This window comes from Triticum urartu, chromosome 1 (assembly GCF_003073215.2).
Source record: "Triticum urartu cultivar G1812 chromosome 1, Tu2.1, whole genome shotgun sequence".
Classification (NCBI taxonomy): Eukaryota; Viridiplantae; Streptophyta; class Magnoliopsida; order Poales; family Poaceae; genus Triticum; species Triticum urartu.
In genome coordinates, this window is record NC_053022.1 from 261,357,280 (window position 1) to 261,377,453 (window position 20,174).

General features: G+C 48.9%; 3 protein-coding genes across 3 annotated transcripts; 2 read left to right on the plus strand and 1 right to left on the minus strand.

Moving 5' to 3' along the window:
* The first annotated feature begins 6,612 nt into the window (after window positions 1–6,612).
* Window positions 6,613–11,183, plus strand: LOC125506754 (thylakoid lumenal 17.4 kDa protein, chloroplastic). Its single transcript, XM_048671480.1, has 3 exons — window positions 6,613–6,945; window positions 10,225–10,471; window positions 10,744–11,183. Exons 1-3 carry the CDS (start codon window positions 6,730–6,732, stop codon window positions 10,965–10,967), a joined length of 687 nt encoding a protein of 228 aa, XP_048527437.1. The 5' UTR covers window positions 6,613–6,729; the 3' UTR covers window positions 10,968–11,183.
* On the minus strand, window positions 11,153–13,158 carry LOC125506743. The gene is made up of 2 exons (XM_048671473.1): window positions 11,935–13,158; window positions 11,153–11,808 (listed from the first exon to the last, which is right to left on the minus strand). The coding sequence occupies exons 1-2, from the start codon at window positions 12,720–12,722 to the stop codon at window positions 11,562–11,564; spliced, it is 1,035 nt and encodes a 344-aa protein (XP_048527430.1). The 5' UTR covers window positions 12,723–13,158; the 3' UTR covers window positions 11,153–11,561.
* Window positions 13,159–15,321: 2,163 nt separating this feature from the next.
* LOC125532826 lies at window positions 15,322–18,075 on the plus strand. The gene is made up of 7 exons (XM_048696721.1): window positions 15,322–15,414; window positions 15,597–16,088; window positions 16,237–16,347; window positions 16,690–16,851; window positions 16,968–17,033; window positions 17,151–17,644; window positions 17,795–18,075. Exons 1-7 carry the CDS (start codon window positions 15,322–15,324, stop codon window positions 17,985–17,987), a joined length of 1,611 nt encoding a protein of 536 aa, XP_048552678.1. The 3' UTR covers window positions 17,988–18,075.
* Window positions 18,076–20,174: the final 2,099 nt, after the last annotated feature.

Below are 20,174 nucleotides of genomic sequence, written 5' to 3' on the forward strand. Positions count from 1 at the left end.
TCAAATGTCACAATGTAACTGGGTGATTATAAAGATGCTCTACAGGTGTCTCCGATGGTGTTTGTTGAGTTGGCATACATCAAGATTAGAATTTGTCACTCCGTGTATCAGAGAGGTATTTCTGGGCCCTCTCGGTAATGCACATCACTATAATCCTTCCAGGCAATATGACTAATGAGTTATTCACGGGATGATGCATTACGGAACAAGTAAAGAGACTTGCCGGTAACGAGATTGAACTAGGTATCATGATACCGACAATCGAATCTCGGGCAAGTAACATATCGATGACAAAGGGAATAACGTATGTTGTTATGCGGTTTGACCGATAAAGATCTTCATAGAATATGTAGGAGCTAATATGAGCATCTAGGTTCCGCTATTGGTTATTGATCGGAGATTTGTCTCGGTCATGTCTACATAGTTCTCGAACCCGTAGGGTCCGCACGCTTAACGTTTGATGATGATTTGTATTATGAGTTATGTGATTTGATGACCGAAGTTTGTTTGGAGTCCCGGATGAGATCACGGACATGACGAGGAGTCTCGAAATGGTCAAGAGGTAAAGATTCATATATTGGAAGGTTATATTTGGACATCATAATGGTTCCGAGTGATTTGAATATTTTACCGGGGTACCGAGGGGTTACCGGAACCCCCCCCCCCGGGGGGGGAAGTATTGGGCCTATTGGGCCATATTGGAGGAGAGGAGAAAGGCCACGTGAGGAGGGGCGCCCCCTTGCCCAAACCGAATTGGACTAGGGGAGGGGGGCGGCCCCCCTCTTTCCTTCTCCCTCTCTCTCCCTTCCCCTTTTTCTCTCCGGTGGAACAAAGGAGGGGGGAATCCTACTTGGACTAGGAGTCCAAGTAGGACCCCCCCATGGCGCGCCCCCCTTGGCCGGCCACCTCCTCCCCCCCTTTATATACGGAGGCGGGGGGCACCCCAAAGGCACAACAGACAATCTCTTAGCCGTGTGCGGTGCCCCCTCCACAGTTCAACACCTCGATCATATCATCGTAGTGCTTAGGGGAAGCCCTGCGCTGGTAACTTCATCATCACCGCCGCCACGCCATCGTGCTGACGGAACTCTCCCTCGTCCTCAACTGGATCAAGAGCTCGAGGGACGTCATCGTGCTGAAGGTGTGCTGAACATGGAGGTGTCGTACGTTCGGTACTTGGATCGGTTGGATCATGAAGATGTTCGACTACATCAATCGCGTTACTAAACGCTTCCGCTTTCGGTCTATGAGGGTACATGGACACACTCTCCCCTCTCGTTGCTATGCATCTCCTAGTTAGATCTTGCGTGATTGTAGGATTTTTTTTTGAATTACTACGTTCCCAACAGTGGCATCTGGTGCTCTATTAAAAGGATGATTTAATATCCCTTAGTTTCTTTATGGACCCCGCTGCCATGGGAGGGTAGGACACAAGATGTCATGCTAGTTCTTTTCCATAAGCACATATGACTATTTACGGAATACATGCCTACATTATATTTATGAACTGGAGTTAGTGTTGTATCGCCCTAGGTTATGACTGTCACATGATGAATATCATCCAACAAATCACTAATCCAATGCCTATGAATTTATCCTATATTGTTCTTGCTAATTTACTACTTCTATTATTACTGTTGCACTTGCTACAAAATTACTGCTACCATTGTTACCGTTGCTATTGCTATTGTCACTACTATCAAAACTATCATATTATTGTGCTACTAATCACTTTGCTGCAGATAATTAATCTCTAGGCGTGACTGAATTGACAACTCAGTTGCTAATACTTACAAATATTCTTTGGCTCCCCTTGTGTCGAATCTATAAATTTGGATTGAATACTCTACCCTCGAAAACTGTTGCGATCCCCTATACTTGTGGGTTATCAACAATCCCGACAGTTGTCGTGATGGGAGCTTCTCCTTCATTCGAAGGTGCTAGACATTTTTGGTGTAATGCACTTTTGAATGAATGTAGGAGCTTCCCTCACCGACGGTCGCAACATGTCAGAGAGGAAGAACCCCGACTGTTATCGTGGGTGTTGCTTCTCCTTCGTTCCCGTGCACTAGACATTTTGGTGTAACAGACTCGGGGATGAAGGGAGGAGCGACCATCACCGACAATCGAATATATCAGAGAGGGAGTGCCCTCCATATACACCACGTGAGCTGAGAGTTTTCAAGAAAAGACTTGACAAACTGATAGTCAACCCATGATGAATAATGATGATCTAATTTAGTTTTTGTAGTACATATATTGAATTTTAGAAGTTTAATCTTTGAATTATGAATGTACGAAATGTCTCACGATGATAGGATCCCTGAGTGCGACTACTGTGGCGACGACTGGGGTTTGTGCAACAGGCCTCATCTGGAAGACGGTCGGCGCTTCAGTGTTAAGCTCGACGAGACCTTCGATGTTTATACGGTACGCAACAATGACAAGTATTTTTTTCGTAATTAAGCATGACTTCTGCTTCTTCAACGTCTAATTCCCGCTTTCTACAATTCAACTAGTGCATCCCCTGCCATGCAGAATGTTATGTCTTGGAGAAGATGGATTTTGAAGATCATGAGAATATGGAGATAAAGAGAGTTCACCTCAGGACCAATCATGGTTATGCTTTTTGACGTAAAGCTATACAATGTGGTGACCTACTCCCATTTTGGTTGCTCGAATTAGGCAGCACTATGAAAGGCATATGGTTTTCAGGAGGGTATGCATGTCACCTTCAATCTTGGTGATCCTAAAGATGACATCCACGAAGATAATATCGACAAAGAGAATATCGACATTTGGGTCGATGTTGATACGCTTCCACTTCTACCTCTATGTGAGTTTCTCAAACATATTTATTAAGTAATTTATATTGTTTATTTAAAAAGTAGTTGACAGCTTATTTCCAATGACAAATTATTTCCATTCTTCAAAAAAATGTACGAAAAGTAGTAGACAAAACATACTACACTGATGGCTCTAAACTAACTTACGAGGAGAAATATCATCTTGTATCATTTATTATTGATGTTGAGACTTTCAATAAGAATTGTAAAATTCCTCCACATTATGGTCAATACGTTCCACTAGTCCACGTATTGAACTACGACAACATCCATGGAGATGACATGGTAAGATTTTTTTTACTATTATGACACCAGTGCATCTTTTGCATACATTCTTATAGTTAAAGTTAAACTACATTGCTTACATTATTATTATTATTATTATTATTATTATTATTATGCTTTTGAACAGAAAATCCTGAAGGATTGTGTGCCTCATCTGATGCATACAAAAGGTGACATTGATATTATGAGCTTACGACCAGGTCTGCCTACGGTTGTTCACTGTGGATCAAGCTTTTAAATAGCGGATACCGGACTGGTTGCGGATTAGGGTCCACGTAGCGGAATGCGGATAGCGGGTGATATTGCGGGTGCTATGTCCACATAGCCAATTTTAAAAAAAACACTCATAAATTTGAGATTGTTGTGTATTTTTCTAGGCCATTGACAAAAATATGGCACTTAATTTGATAAATCATCATTTATATAACAATATAAACTATAATTGAACAACATTTGGTCGTGCAAAACCAGGCAAGCAAGACACATTTACCAAAATAGATTACACAAAAGAACAACAAGGACTTATATAGCGGGCGATATTGCGGATAGCGGACAATATAGCGGTCTAACAAGTGATATTGTGCCCGCATCATGACAACACGCTATTTTCTAACGCAACCTTAAACAAAATAGCGGCAGGGTGACGCTACCGCTATTGCGGCCGCAATAGCGGAGGTCGCGGACGCTATTTAAAAGCTTGTTGTGGATACACAATTTCTAAAAGAGATGAAGACCTCACAATCAAAGGATGAAAAGAAGTTATGAATAGCCCCAGGGAGCTACTTGGAGGCAACATGGTGCGAAGCCCACGAATTAAAGACAGGATAATCTCTATTCTCCATAATGGAGAGTCAGGGGCTATGTTGTTTTATGATATTTTACTTTAGAGAGGATAGCGGGTCCTAGCTAATACTCATGATCATGTGCTAAGAACAATTAACTAGGGTTGGTTAGATGACTATGATGGTGATAAGTATGACTTGTTATTATGATAACGGGTAGAAGTTGTTAGACGACTATGATAATAATGAGTATGACCTGTTATTATGAAAACTATGATGAGTTATTATTATGATGATGATGCTGAGTTCTTATATCATTATGAGCATGATGAGTTATTATATATACTTTCGATCTGCACCATGTTGCCTCCATTTGAATCTAATCCATGTTTATTTCACCCACTGATATATATAATAACTCATCATGCTCATAAAATCATATGATGAGACTACTGTATAAAATCTGTACAAATACATTGTCAATGTGCAGGAGGAAAAAAACAGGAATCTCAAGTAGTAGCGTGGGGCCCAACCAGCGCTACTGATAGTTAGTTGTAGCAGTAGCGCCGGAATGACCAACGCTACTGCTATGTAGGGTAGTAGTAGCGCATGCCAACCCGCGCTACTGCTAGCCCAAGAACCAACGCTACTAGTAGGCTTTCTCCTAGTAGTGTCACAGGCACTCTCCGTGCCTGTGCTGTTGCTATGGAGCTCTCGACGGCGGCTCTCCGATGGTGCGATGGATGCTCGCCAGCGACTGGCGGTGCTACGTGATCGAAGCAAAGGGGGCCTGGTTGGATGCGATGTGAGAGAAAGACGTGCGCACATTGACGTACCTAAGGGTTGGGAAGAATGAATCGGACGGGCGACGACCGAAATCAGTCGGTAGATTTGTGGCAGCCGCCTGTTCGATCAATTCCTTAAAGGGAAATGTTTCTACGTGGCGCACCAGCCGAAACTTTTGGTCGGTCCCGCGCGAGCCACATGGTCGAGGCCATGGTACGCCTCGCGTGACCCACCTGCCCCTGCCTTATCTTCTTCCTCCCAATCCTCTTCTTACTCGCTACCTTCGTCCTCCCGATCCCCTTCTTCCTCCTAAATTCTCTCTTAGCCGCATCCACGCATGGGGGTGGCCACGCCCCTCCTCTTCATCCTTCAGATCTCACCGCCAGCTAGCCCCAATCCCACGCAGGTCCATACCTTCAATATCAGTGCCATGCCCACTTCTTTCCGCTGCCCGCGGCTGCAGGTTCCTTTCGCCCCGATGAGCTGGAGTTGAAAGCCGCCATGGATAAGCCATCCGAGAGCTGTTGGAACCGTCCACCGGTATGCTACCAGCATGGCGGCGCGCCCTCCTCTCCCTGCTGCTGCAACCATCTTCTTCCAAACGAAATTGAAAGCATTTTTCTCCTCCCCCGATGTTGCAACCGACGACCAAAAAATCTACAACCGTTCGATTCGAAAGATTCAACCAGCGGTATATAAAGCTTCAACAAGACACCATGCACTGAAAAAAGCTACAATCGTTCATATGAAAGCTTCAGCTATAGTTTGAAAAAGCTTCGACGGACCCCGTACAACTAAAAAAAGCTTCAATAGTTCATGTGAAAGCTTCAACCCATATTTGAAAAAGCTTCAAACGGTGGAGTAGAGAAGTTTCAACCCACCACTATGAATGAAAAAAAAAATCTACAACCATCATTTTGGGAAGCTTCAACCGTTGAATTGAAAAGTTTCAACCGGTTTTATAAAAAGCTTCAACTAGCTTTATAGTAAGCTTCAACCCGCAAGCACACAATGAAAAAGTTGCAATCGTTGACATGAAAAGCTTCGACCCTACTTTTGAAAAGCTTTAACCTGGCGACAGAAAGCTAGAACTGGCACCTCACCGTTGATGTAATGGTGGCACTCCTTCGCCGGAGCTGCGACCTTCACCGGTAGGAGATGCATGCGATTTTTTTGCTGCAATCGGCAGCGGGAAAAGCTACAACCAGTTCCACGTCTTGCTACTCCCGGCAAAACCCGACGAAGGTTGAAGCAAATTGTGGTCGCCGCCGTGACTGTCGACATAAATGGTTGTACCGATTCCTGTCATCGGTCGTAGCAAAAATGAACCATGGTTGAAGCAAAATATATCTGCACGTGGATGATGAAGAAGAAAGGAATGGTTGGGCGTGGCCATGGCGACATGGTTGCGGCTCGGAGCGGCGGCGGAGCTGCAACCTGAGCTTCACCTGTCGCTGCTGAGAGCTACCACCGCAGGTGCAACTATTTCATGGGTCAAGGCGGCGACGAGGACGGACGGCGAAGGTGGGGACCGGCGACGAGGATGGCCGGCGAGGATGGGGACCGGTGACGAGGACGGCCGGCGGAGGTGGGGACTGGCGACGAGGTCAGCCACCGGGTGGGAGAGGATGCGCGAACCGAGTGGGAGATGTGATTCCAGCGAAAGGAAGAAAAAACTGCGGGGCAAACTCTTTTTTTCCGCCAGATCCAATGGCCCACGCGGCTCAAATCCAACGGCCCTGACGCGATCGGCCGAACGGTTGGGCCGGTGCCCCGGCGCAGATTAGTGCCCTTTCTTAAACTACTGTTGGCCATTTTTACCGGTCTCGCCGGTCACGTGGGCCCGTGGTCGTCAAGCGGACGAGAGACGAAACCGGGATAAGCCTTGGGAGGATAAGAAAGACCATGATCCCTTCCATCTCCCCCCTTTCCCGTCACCACGCCGCGCGCGCCGCACACGTACGTACAGACCCACCACCCCCTCTCTTCTCCTCTCAGCCAGGCAGCCGCGCTCCCCGCATTGCATTGACATGGTCTCGTCTTGCCTCGCCTCGCCGGTCACTGCGCGCGGCGGCTCTGCTCTACGTCTGCAGCTTCAGCCGAGGGGGTGCCGCGTGACGTGCTTGGCCGACGCGGGGGGAGCCGGGAGCGGCGGCCGCGCCAAGGCCGTGGGAGGATTCGCGTGCGGCTTGCTCGCAGCCTGGGCCGTCGCGTCAGCCCCCAGCCCGGTCATCGCCGCTGGCCAGGTTGGTGGTTTCCTCCGTCTCCACCACGGGCATTGCGCGATTCCAATCGCCTTCGTATTTCTTACTTAATTAATTGAGAGGAAATTTGTAGAACCCAACGATCGCCAAGCGCTAGCATAAATAGACTCACGTCGCGTTAAGATTTGGTGGCAGATGAGGACAGGAGAAGTTGCAATTTTAGATGGAATTTTGGTCCCTATAAAATGACACCTCTTGTGACCTAAGCTTTTGCTCAAATTTGATATTGGGAAATGTATTGGGTTTCACTTTTTTGATTCGATCAAATATACTAGCCAGCTGGAAAATTACTTTCTAAATACTGGGTTTAATTCTCCATACAAATGCTACTCTTGAACAACTGCTGGAGATTAGCTAATGAATAGTGATAGTCTGAAGAAGGTACTGGTTTTGGAGAAAATAATAGTGGTTTAATTAACCTGAAGGTGAAGGCTTAAAATAATTTTTCAACATAGTGTATTTTAGAAGGAAGACATTGAATTAGCGAAACCATCAACCGGCGAGGGATTACATGGCACCAAGCAACATCGGCCAAAAGATACAAGGGAGCTGACTGATCTGCTTACAACACAACGCACACTACAAGAACACAAAGAAAAAAAAAAACAGAGTGCACTGCTAGTAATGTCGAAGCCCGCTGCACTCTGTTACAAAAGAAGCACTCTGTTACAAAAGAACAGACAAGCAGAAGAAGCTTCAAGGATAAGCCTATAATCTGAAAGAATCATGAACAAACCTGATCCACTGGACTGGAGGCACCCAACACCTCCTTGTCTACTGTCGAAGAGGAACCCCATCCCTTTGCCCAGGATCGAAGGCGTCACACCATCGGATCGTAGAAGCGCTCAACCGAGGGCTAGAACAGATGCCAGCCTCGAACCTAGAGCAGCCATTGTGCATGGCCATCTTCACGCGGGAAGCCCCCCCCCCCCCCCCCCCCCCCCCCCCCCCCCCCCCCCCCCCCCCCCCCCCCCCCCCCCCCCCCCCCGGGGGGGGGGCCCCCCCCCCCCCCCCCCACCCACGCACACACACACACAAGCTGCATTGCCGCTGCCCTTGGACGACCGAAAACATAGGGAAAGCCACTGGGAATAATCGCCGAAGAAGGAAGCTGCAGAATCACATAGGCGCAGCTAGGAATATCTGAGTATTGAGGCACAGACCTATCGATCGCAGAGCTCAGGCATCCACAGTGCCCCCCACGTTGCTGCCACTGGGAAGGGGAACCCTATCCCCTTCCGCCAAGGCTCGAAGGCGTTGCACCGTCTGGACACAGGCACGCTCCTGGCCACCGAAGACCACCACCCCAAAGATAAGTGGGGGACTTGCTGGACCTATGGACCTCCATTGATTTGCCGCCGTTCGGACTCAACAGCCACCGAGTGCCAACCAACCGCATCACCACTTACCCAAAGAACCAAAACATGCCGAGACGGTGCCTCCATGAAGGTCACGATGCACAAGGTGCCGCCGCCGCCCAAACCGAGGTGGGTTTTTGGGCTTTCACCCGGGAACTGGGATGGGGGGTGGAGAAAAGAGACCTCGGCGGCGCCTGCAAGGAGGAAGGTGGCTCACTTGTGCATCGCTGCCTCCATGGCCGGAGCAACCGACCAAGGATTTACCCCTGGTCTCAAGCCTACACAACCAACACCCCGCCTTCTCCGTATCCAGCAACCGATGGCCGCTAATAGGCAAAGCCGGCAGGGGGAGTAAACTAAGGGGGAGATGACCCTGACCTTCAGATCTGGAGCGATAGAGAGAAAATCCGTGCCACGATTACTACCTGTCGACTCCTCACTGCCCATGCACAAGGAAGCCGGCTAGCACTTCCACACGCCGCCTGTCGCGGAGGCAATGCCACCTCGCCATCCGGGGCTGCCACCCCGACAACCAGAGTTCTTTGCGAAGGAATGAAGCAACGAGAACCTCACCGCCACCTTCATCGGCGTCCAAACCGGCTTGCCCGGCATTCACCTTGGGTGGTGGCAAGAGAGGGAGAGGGTGGATGGGGTGGCGCCGCCGGGGAAACCCTAGTCGCCCCTGATTCGCCCTGGGGAGGATGGGCGAGGGTCCCGGAAGCGTCCATGAGGTCACAACAGAGTACTCCACTTACCACAGTATGTAATGTGCACTACTGCAAGTTACTCCCTCCGTTCCTAAATATAAGTCTTCTTAAAGATTCCAATAAGGAACTACATACAGAGCAAAATGAATGAATCTACACTCTAAAATATGTCTACATACATCTGCATGTAGTTCATAGTGAAATCTCTAAAAAGACTTATATTTAGGAACGGAGGGAGTACTTACCAAGAACTCTGTTGTATTTGTTACTATCTTGTACTCCAAAATATAAGGCGTATAAGTTGTCATAAGTAAAGGTTTTCTGAGTTTGACCAGGTTTACAGATAAGAATGTCAATATCTACAATACCGAATAAATATGTTATGAAAATATATTTTATGGTGAAACTATTGATGTTGATTTGCTATTGTAGGTATCAATAATTTTGTAAGAAACTTGGTCAAACTTATAAAACTTTGAGTTAGGGCAAACCTTATATGTCTTATATTTTGGGACAGAGGGTTATATGTTAATTTGGGGTTTCATTTGTATCTAGACTCGGTTACTGATACAACTCAACTCTAGAGAAGCAGGAAATACCATCTGTTTTAGAAATCATCGTCTTGCTGCATACTTTAATCAGAATTAACTGACTGTGGCGTGGCAATTTTCACTGCAGGAATACTTTATATATGCTGATGTCTTTTGTATTGTGAAACCAGATTTCATCTAAAAATCACTGTCATATCTGTTAGAGAAGTGCACTTCATTTTACAATCCTACAAGTCTAATCTGAATATATAGTCGTCAGTTTGGCACTATAGTACTGTTCTGGAAAACTGCCTTCTAGCATTAGAGCTTAACTTCCTTTCTCCGGTTTTAGGACCTCTTTGATTCAAAGGATTTTCATAGTAATAGTGGAGGACTGAATCCCATAGGATTTTTTCCTAAGGAATCCACTACACTGCATTTCAAAGGAAAAATTTACATCCACTCCAACCTCATGTAAAAAAGCTTTTGTTTTTTCTATGGTACAATCAAAGACACTTTGGTGCAGATAAAATCCTGTAGGATCCGGGTGGACATGCCACTGCAATCCTACATTTTCCTTTTTTTCTAATATATTTTCTGAGATAATTTGTCGAGTAGGAAAAGTTCTCTGAGATAACACTGTTCCCTGTTTGCTTTGGTTGTTAGAGGTTGCCTCCACTATCAACAGACCCAAAGAGATGCGAGGCTGCATTTGTTGGGAACACAATTGGTCAGGCAAATGGGGTGTATGACAAGGTGCTTGATCTCCGGTTCTGTGATTTCACAAATGACAAAGATAATCTTAAAGGCAAGACTCTGTCTGCGGCTTTGATGTCAGGCGCAAAGTTTGATGGTGCTGACTTGACAGAAGTTGTCATGTCCAAGGCCTATGCTGTTGGTGCAAGTTTCAAAGGTAACAGAAACAGAACTACACACCTTAATCGTTTTTTTAACCACAATGCATTATTCATTGCTGCATGGCTTCCTAATACTTGAGCTCTTCAGATGTACCTTTGCATTGATCATTGCTACATTGCGTATACTAGGCAGGGTGTAAAATGCTTGTGTTATTCACCACACCGAGTTGTTGCACTTGCTCCCAAACACTGAACCTTTGAGATCTTTGCATCGAGCATGCTAGATTATGAACATAAAGATAAATACTTGTCTTTGAAATGCTTTCAGGCACGAACTTCACGAATGCAGTGATAGACCGTGCCAATTTTGGAAAAGCCGACCTCGAAGGTGCAATCTTCAAGAACACCGTCTTGTCGGGATCAACCTTCGATGAAGCTAATATGAAGGACGTCGATTTCGAGGACACACTCATTGGCTACATTGACCTTCAGAAGCTTTGCAGAAACACCAGCATCAATGAAGACACAAGATTGGAGCTGGGATGCAGATGATTCAATCATAGCTGCACTTATGGCAGCATCGACATCCATCGTCCGGTAAAGATTAGTAAGTCAGGTCTGTTATAGAGCACCAGCAGGATGACAACCCCCCTCCCCCCTCTGAAAATATGTATGTACAAGCTTTTGTATACCGTAAATATCATACCACAGCTGCACTTGATCTGTGCAAACACAACTTACAGCAAATGAAAAACCTTATGCATTTCATATTGTTCTTTACATATAGATATTGTTCACAATTCAGCAACAGCATGCCATCACTGATGATGCATGCATGCTTTATTCCAAATCCACACATGATTTGATGAGGCCCTACTGTACTTTATATGTGCGCTTGCTTGACAACATCAACATTATTCGCCTTCCCTTGGGTTTGGCTCCTGCATGCCATGCTCGCACGCGCACCCTAGTATAACTTGGCCCCTACAAGGGCCGATGCTGCTCACCGACAGTGCGCAATATATACCTAGATGCACCATCTAAAATGGCCGTCAGCCTCGCCGGCCAGGCACGTGCCGGCGAGGTCGGTCTTTAATTGTCTTTAGCTCGAGATTGCGCGGGTGGCCCTTGCTCCGGCGATTGGCTTCATTCAGTGTCGTTGTTGTTGCCGGAGTCGATGACGCAGGTCTCCACACCGCCGGTCATCCAGAGGAACCACGCGTAGCTGCTCCGGTGGTGGCTGCTGTCCGGCTCCTCGTCGATGGCGCCGGTGAACATGTCCTCCGCGCCGGCCAGGTCGCCGCGGGCTTGCCAGAGGAACACCGCGTACCTCCGCATCGCCTCGCCGTCGGGCGGCTCGATGGCCACTGCACGCTTGAAATAGTCCTCCGCCCTGCAGTGGTCACCGAGGTCGATCGAGACGGCGGGTAAGGACCATGACACGTACGTACAAATTAATCAGGTGCATCTTGGCGGAATGCATGAGAATCAATGTTCAAGACCATGGCGGCGTATTTACCTGTCGAGATCCTTGTCGAACTCGTAGAGGAGCTGCGCGTAGTTGGATAGGATGAGCGAGTTGGCCTCGGAGGTGGCAATGATCCGCTCGTACGCGGCCTTCCGTATGCCGGCGCGGGCGGTCTCAATGGCCTCCTGCTCGTCGTCGTTGTCGCCCAGCGGCATGTCGTCGTCGTCGTCATGATGGATGCCGATCCTGGCCCAGAGCTCCTTCTCCATTTCCATCCCCACCAGCATCGTTAGATCGTCTGCCTCCTCCGCGTCTTCGCCGTTGTCATCGTCGTCGTCGACAGCGGCGGCGGGTTTGGCCTTGCTGGCCGCCTCCTCGATCTCCTTGGCCCTAATCCGCTCCATCTCCATCTCCACGGCCGTGCCGAGGCAGGACGCGACGATACCGAGCAGTCCCACGGCGAGGTCGGGCGACTCGAAGTGCACCTTCTGGAAGACCCACGCCACGGCATCCCCGGCGCCGCGCGCGGCGCCGGAGGCTCCCCCGACCGCCGCGCCCTGCACGGCCTCCACCGCGGCGGCGAGCGCGGCCACCGCGCACCCTGCCGCGCTCGTCGCCCGCGGCACCCCACGCGCCTGCGCCGCCATCTTCCTCTTGGCCTGGATCGCCCGCAGCGACGCCGGCACCGCGGCCATCGACGGGGGCCGCTGCTGGTCGTCCCTGCCGCACGCCGCGACGCAGAACCGGGCCTTCCTCCTGTCCCCGAAGGGCGAGGCAGTCGTCCCGAAGGCCACCGACCGGGGGCTCTTGGGCATGCCAACCATGCTCGCCGTCGCCATCCTCTCGACGAGATAGGCTAGGAACGAGGCCCTCCCAAACACGGCCGGCGTTTGTTAGTCCGGATCCAAGAACCTCCCACCCAAGGCGGTGAGGAATGGAGATCGATCTGCGAGGTTGGGGAGCGCGGCAATGGCGGGGCATATAAAGGCCCCTCCCTGGCCGTTGGCCCCGTGTGCCACGCTGGGAAACCCAAAGCCGGTGCCCCCGCGTGGCCCGCACGCCTCGCCCCGGTGGGGGGAGGTGTCCGGTTCTCCATGCGTGCCTTGCGCCAGTTCAGCTCTGGTTAATTTCGTCCGGGGAGAGGAAAGGGCTCTAACGGCCGCGCGGCGCTCTCGGCGCTTTGCCCGCGCCCGCGGCCGGCGTGATCGATCACCAGCTACGCGCCACGGGCGCGCGCGCTGGCGTCCATCCTGGGAGGCTCGCTTTGCCGATGCGTGCGGTGCGAGTGGAGTGAGCTAGCTGCTGGAGTGGCAGGAGACCGCACGCCCGCACACCATTTTGGAAGGTGACAAGGAGCGTTTGTTGTTCTGTTGAGCATGTGCGGCTTTGCGTGGCTGCCGTATCTTGGGTGCTAGCTACTTATCACATGTGCAGCAGCTGAGAAGAAGAAAATATCTGTCAACTTTTCTTGAACATTTTTTTTCTTTGAAATGAACTTTTCTTGAACTTGACAGTGAAGAAAACGCGAAAGCGTTTTAACTTATAGCGTGGTGTGGCGGAGGGTTTTGGGTACATACGCGGCGTGGAAAGATAGCATACCAAACTCTTAGGGGCGAAGGTAGATTTCAGGTAGTTCATTTGAGAAAGGAACTTCTGTCAGAAGCTATAAGGTCGTCACCGCTCAGCTGTTTTCCCAGTTTAGTATCAGTCAATCTTTTCGTAAGGAAAAGGTCTAGATTAGGATAACGGAAATGTTAACGCCCACACGTGTGGGCGTTCACCACCCTGACCACACGCAAGCATCACCGTTGGCAGGTGTGTGCACGAATCTTGGAACAAACCAGGTGGTTTTTTGTGCCACGTAGGATGAGGCGCGTGTGCGGTGTGCGAGTAGGTTCGCCCGCACGTTGGTTGCCACCCCGCTGTCAGCGGTTGCCATCTGAGTCGTGCGGTGGAACTGCAATGCGCCCGCACGCCACGCTTCGACTGCGGTTGACGTCGCACACCTCTGCCCCCTCCCCCTCACGCTCCCATTTACTCTTCTGCACCGCAATTACTGGCAGAACCCACTCGCATTTCCAACTATCGAAGGAGAAGGAGAGGGGAGAAGGTGACGGTGAAGGCGGAAGAATCGACGGTGCTCGGGACCGTCGGTGGTGCTCGCCGGAACGGAGCGGCTCGCCAGAGCGCCTGCGGGTTGAAGGTACTGCTCGATGCACCCCTCGCAATCCCTTCCTGCATTTCCTCCCCTTCCCTCCCTGTTCGATTCCTCGATCGAGATTTGTAGAGATTCAGGCGATTCGTCGATGCGTCGGCGTTCCCGCCGGCGCCGAAGTCGTCTGCTAGACGTTTTTGGTTGCATTGGCCAGTTTCGTCGCGGCCGCGGCGGCGGCATCGTCGGCGTGGTTCTGCTTGTTCGGAGGCACGCACTAGTTTTTGCATATGTATTGAGCAGGTGTCTTCCGGGTAGTTTTTGATGCGCGTTGGTTCGATTTTGTGTTTTGCAGTGAGTTCGTGGGAGAATTTCGAGGGTGAATTTGAAGTCGAAGTAGTTGCCATTGAACCCTAGATCTAGTTAGTTTGGTTTTTGAAAATGCAGAATGAGGCGAACTTGATAGTTACATTAACTATCATGATTGCGCGACCACTTACTCCCTGAACATATTTGGTAGTTGCCACAAACGTGTTTCCCCTTGCGGCAACAAATTACTGAAAATAACTGTGTTAGTTGCCACATGTTAGCTTTCGCACATGGCAACTAATTTTGCTGAAGTAATGCGATACTTGCCACACACACGCTCTTCCATGTGGCAACTAATTCTGCTAAACTAATGTGATATTTATCAAACACACGCTCTTTTTTTCGTGTGGCAACTAAGATTGCTGAATTCCTGTGTTAGGTGCCACAACCATTCTATTTTCATTGCGGCTAGTGTGTTTTCTGAATGTTATGTGACAGCAACCACGGTGTGACAGTTGCCACAATTGGTAGTCAGTGGGCATTCAAGAGCCAAGTGTCATTGCGGCCAGTGTGTTTTCTGAATGTTATGTGACAGCAACCATGGTGTGACAGTTGCCACAATCGGTAGTCAGTGGGCATTCAAGAGCCAAGTGCACTGGATGGCAACCACTGCGCACTTAAAGTGTGCTTGTTGCCATCTAGGTAGTATATTCATATGGCAAATAGAGTACGAACACACTGCCTGTTGCCATTCTGCATATAAGACAGTGTGGCAAATAGAGTGTGAACAGACTGCCTGCTGCCATTTCTGCATATAAGACAGTGTGGCAAACTGTCTGCACAATGTGGTAACCGAATTTGCATATCAAATGTTTCAGATGCCATACGTATGCGTTGCATGCGGCAAGTGTTTTTGCTGACCCCCTTGCATTTACATTTTCCACCATGACAATTTGGTATGTTCCCATCTCAGCAGAATGGCTCGTGGAGATCGTCAAAACGATGATGATGATTTCATGGATCCACCACAGCGTAATCGGGCAACTGGGCGGAGAAAAGAGGGTGATGAGGTAAATGTTCACACACCCCCCTTCTTCCTGATGTATGTTAATGGTTGACACCTTTGAGCCCGCAATCGTCTGGCATGAACTAAAATTTCATTACATTGCAAAATGCGGCAACAACTGATATCCTGTTTTTGTTTGTAAAAACATGGCAACAACTGGTCACTTTATGTCTATTTTTTTTGCAGAAGAAGAAACGTATTCGCAACAGAGCCTCCCAAGAACGACTGACTGCGTTGACTGACAAATTCAGCGACAATCAGAAGGGGGCTGCTGCTGAGATGGGTATGCAGTCTATGATGGCTGTCCGGTGCACGAACCTTGTCAACCCTGTATGCGATTGGCTTGGTGAGATCTACGACCCCGCCTCCAGAGAATTCGTGATTCCGGGACGCGGAAGACTACCGCTGAATGAGGAATCCGTGTTCTGCACGTTGGGTGTGCCCCGTGGACATATCAAAGTCCCGTACGAGGTCAACAACGAGATCGAGGAAGCGCTGTTCCCCCGTTTGTTTCCTGGGTTGGAATCCATGCCGAACACGACTGCAGTGGCAGATTCGTTGGAGGCCATGACGACGCATGGAGATGTTTTCAAGATGAAGCTACTCATGTACCTCATCTCAGCCATTTTCGCGCCGACCACTTCTCTTCGCCCAAGCAACAAATGCTTCCCCATCCTGGTGAATGATCTATCTTTACTACATTATTTTTCCTTCAATTTTTTTGCTCTGATGTCATGTGCAAGCTAGTCACTGACAGTTTTTTTGTTGTTTTTTCCATTGGAATTCTGACGCGGCAACTCCTTGTCCTGAATTTTATGCGGTGCAGGCGAAACTGAAAGATGTGAAGAACATGAACTGGTGTAAGTTCATTGCCGACTTCCTGCATGATGCATTTGCAAGCAAGGTGTACCAGAAGGGTTGTCGACTGCATTTAATGGTATTTTTTTACCGGTCCTTTATGTGAACACTATTTTTAACACATCTTTATTCATGCATGTCAACATGATCATAACAAGATGGCAACTGCCATGTTGATTATGTGGCAACTGCCATCATGACTATATGGCAACTGCCATCATACTGTGATGGCAACTGCCAACATGACAACATGGCAACTGCCATCATACTATGATGGCAACTGCCATCACTCTATGATGGCAACTAGCACATGCATATGGCATATTCTTCGTAAAATACCATATATTTTATCCTGTTATTTGTCGCAAAATACCATGACCGCAACTGATTTTTCTTTCTTTTTAAAATTGTTGTACATCAGCTCATGTACGTCGACTGCCTTGATCTGTCCACCGTGGACTTCACTGGGACAGGAGGCCCGCTGCCTGCGCACAAGTTTGCTGTTTCTGCGTGGACTATCGATGCTGTCAAGGCTGTGCTTGCTGCAGACAGGGTAACTGATAGCAAATATGGTAAACTGCAGGTTAGTTCTGCTTTTTTTTACAACACATGAACTGCTAGTCAGTGTTCATCATTCTCTCTCTTATATCGTTGCTACTTTTTTTCTTTCTCCCCAGCTGATGGCCAAGCATTCTATAGACTACAGCGTGTTTGGGGGGCCTCAAAACTTTGAAAAGTGGATGGACGTGCACTCAACTCCGTCTTGTCCTTCAGAGATAATCAAAAGATCTACATATATGGTTTGCCGTGGAGTATTTTTCGATGTCGTGCAAGTGATTGCAATACGGGGTTGTCATTGATGCCTCTTTGTTTTGTGTACAGGCAAGGGCACCTGTTGAGCAGCTAATAGGGCAGTTTGCATCTGGAATGACTGGCTTGCTCGGGAAGTTGGTTGAGGGGTGGACGTCCCTCAGTGGCTCTGACGGCGACGCGGTTGCGAGGCAATTCACTTCATTCGTCCCAGAACATACACACCGGCCAACCGGTTGCCATGGCCGGTATGACTACAACAGTTCCCAGGAGCCCGCTGACACACAGGATGAACTAGGTGGAGACGCTGGTCTCAGCAAGGATGACGATGATGTCATGGATAATGTGCAAGAGGACACCGATGATGATGAACACGCTGAAGTTCGCGCAGGTGGTAACAAGGGCAAGGATGCAACAGATGTCCCCCAACCGGATAAAGTCAAACAACACACGGCTGTGAGAGGCGAAGGGGTTTTGCCATCAAAGAGGGGGATGGCTCCAGAGGGTGCTGGGCAAGTTTCTGCTGGCAAGAGGTCTAGGACCGACCCTGTAGCTGCCAGGAAGAGGTTCGACTTTCATATTAGCTTTTTGCTTTGTCTATTTTCTTCGAACAGACTCATCCTCTTTTTTGCACTTGTGTTCTGTCAAACGCGGCAACGAGATTGCTGACTGACAATTGCCACCTCTTTTTTTTGACCTCCATCTCATACGTGCAGCGAGCCGACAGCTGGTGGACGAGCAATTACAAAGAAACAGGCGCCAACGCCAACCCGTGTTTCTGCTCGGTTGAACAAAGGTGCCCCCATTGCCGGTGATACCACTTCCACCAGGACATCTCCTCGCACGATGACAACCAACACCGGGGATCCTGTCGTGTTGCCAAACCTGAGGAAGGCAGTCAGGAAGTAGGTTTCTTCATCCGCTTTCATTGACATAGCGCTATATTTTTTGATTTTCCAATGCATTCGTTTAGCTTGTCACATTGTCTTCTGTCATCGCCCCCCACGTGGCAACCGCTGTTTTACCAAATGATATTTTATTTACTTTCTAAACGTGTGGCAACTTCTATTTTTGTTTTTCACATGGCAAGTGGAATGTAGGCCAAATGGTAACTTTAATGTACCTTATGGCAACTTCCATCTTTTTACCGTTGTCTTGTGAGCTCATCCCACGCCTAGGTTTGAAATTGCATTCATGGCAGATCAGACATTTTTATCATTCTTTCAAGGTTGCTAACATGGCAACTGCTAGTTATGACACATGGCAACTAACGTTCCCCTTACATGGCAACTGCCAGCTTTTCCACCTATTTTTCCATTTTCTTAAGATTTCTACCAAGGCAAACATAATTTTGTTTCATTTTTAAATACCTTTTTCATGCGCTTCATTTTTTTTGCAGGGTGAAGAAGACTACTACGCGTGGGTCCAAGCATATCAGTAAGGACCCGCTCGAACGCATGCATTCAAAGTTGTCAACAGGGGGCAACTCAGATGTACAGGAGGCACCAGTCGACAATACTGCCGCTGCACCGTTGACCGCTCCCACCAACTCTGATGCAAGTGGCAGACCATCTCCGCCGGCTGCAGATGTGCAGCCTACAACAACAGGCATCCGTACATCGGGGAGTGACGAGTCGGTATCTGCCAGGACAGCTGAAATACTGCCAACCCTTCTGGCAATGAAGGATGCTGCTGTGAGTCATGCCACAACCCATCAGCAAGCGTTGAAGTGGACGCTCCCAAGACGAACCTAGGCAAGGAAGATTCCCGCTCATCTGACACTGATTCCAAGCGCGTGCGCGGTGGCACTCCTATGTCCACGACAGAAGCGGTCGAGGCGGCAGTTCACAAGGACATGCCATCTACAGGTGAGAGTCTTGGCACAACAGCTCCAGCTCCTGGCGGTGCAGATACTGCCAAGGCGACTATTTCGCGTGTTGGTCTACCACCTAGGCGTCGTAGCCCCTGCAAGCAACCAACAGACATACCGAACGCACCGACAGTAGCCAGGAGCAGGAAAGACGAGTCTGGTTTTGTTCCTGCGTCCACACTGTTCCCGCCACCTGCCAAAAGCAATGTGACGGAGAAACCTGAAGACCGGAGCACAACTGATGCAGGTGTCAAGCCGGGCACGAGCGACGCAGGTGAACACCCGGAGCAGACTGCGCCTTTTCCTGCAGTGGAAATCCCCAGCATAAATCTGCGCACTTCCAGGCTCCCAGTCAACGTCGGTGTCCCCTACAGCCCAAACAAGAAGATTGCCATGAAAGCTACGGTTGATACCACTGACAACACGCCCCGCCCTGCAAATAAGGACGATCATTCTGCAGCGGCCGATTCAGATATGTTTATTGATCTTTCACCATTGGATTCTGCCCCGCAAGTCGTTCGTGGTCCGGCCAGCAGGAATGAGAGGCACCCAATGGCCTTTACCCCACCGAGTTTCAACCTTGGCATCAGTCAAGATCAACCGATTGTGCAAGATCCTATGCCAGTTGCCTTTGCATTCCCAGGAGGCATGCCTGCAATGATGGCGCAGCCAATGGTCGAGGGCAGGAAGGCTGTCAAGTTCGCAGAGCCGATTGTGGCAGGTACACTTGCCATGTCCATATGATTTTTCTTGCACACGTCTATGTAGTTTCACTGTTGTCCCAATCATATTTTTTTGGGGGGGGGGGGTTCTCACTTGTGATGGCAACTGACATGCGATGACATGGCAACTGGATTTGATGCACCGTGTCACCTACTTTTTTTTTCTGCCATGCTGCATTTTACATTTGGGCAACCATGTGGCAACTGAAGTTGATTCAATATGGCAACCGTAGTCTCCGTAACATGGCAAACACAGTGCATCACACATGGCAACTGGAATTGATTCAACACCATGTCACCTGCATTTTTTTTGTTTCCATGCTGCATTTTTTCATAAAGCAATCACATGGCAAGTGCAGTTGACACAACATGGCAACTGTAGTTGCTGTGACATGGCAACTACATTCCAACTAGATGGCAACTACATTCCAACTACATGGCAACTGTAGTTGCTATGACATGGTCACTACAGTTGGACCACACATGGCAACTGCCCCACTTTTT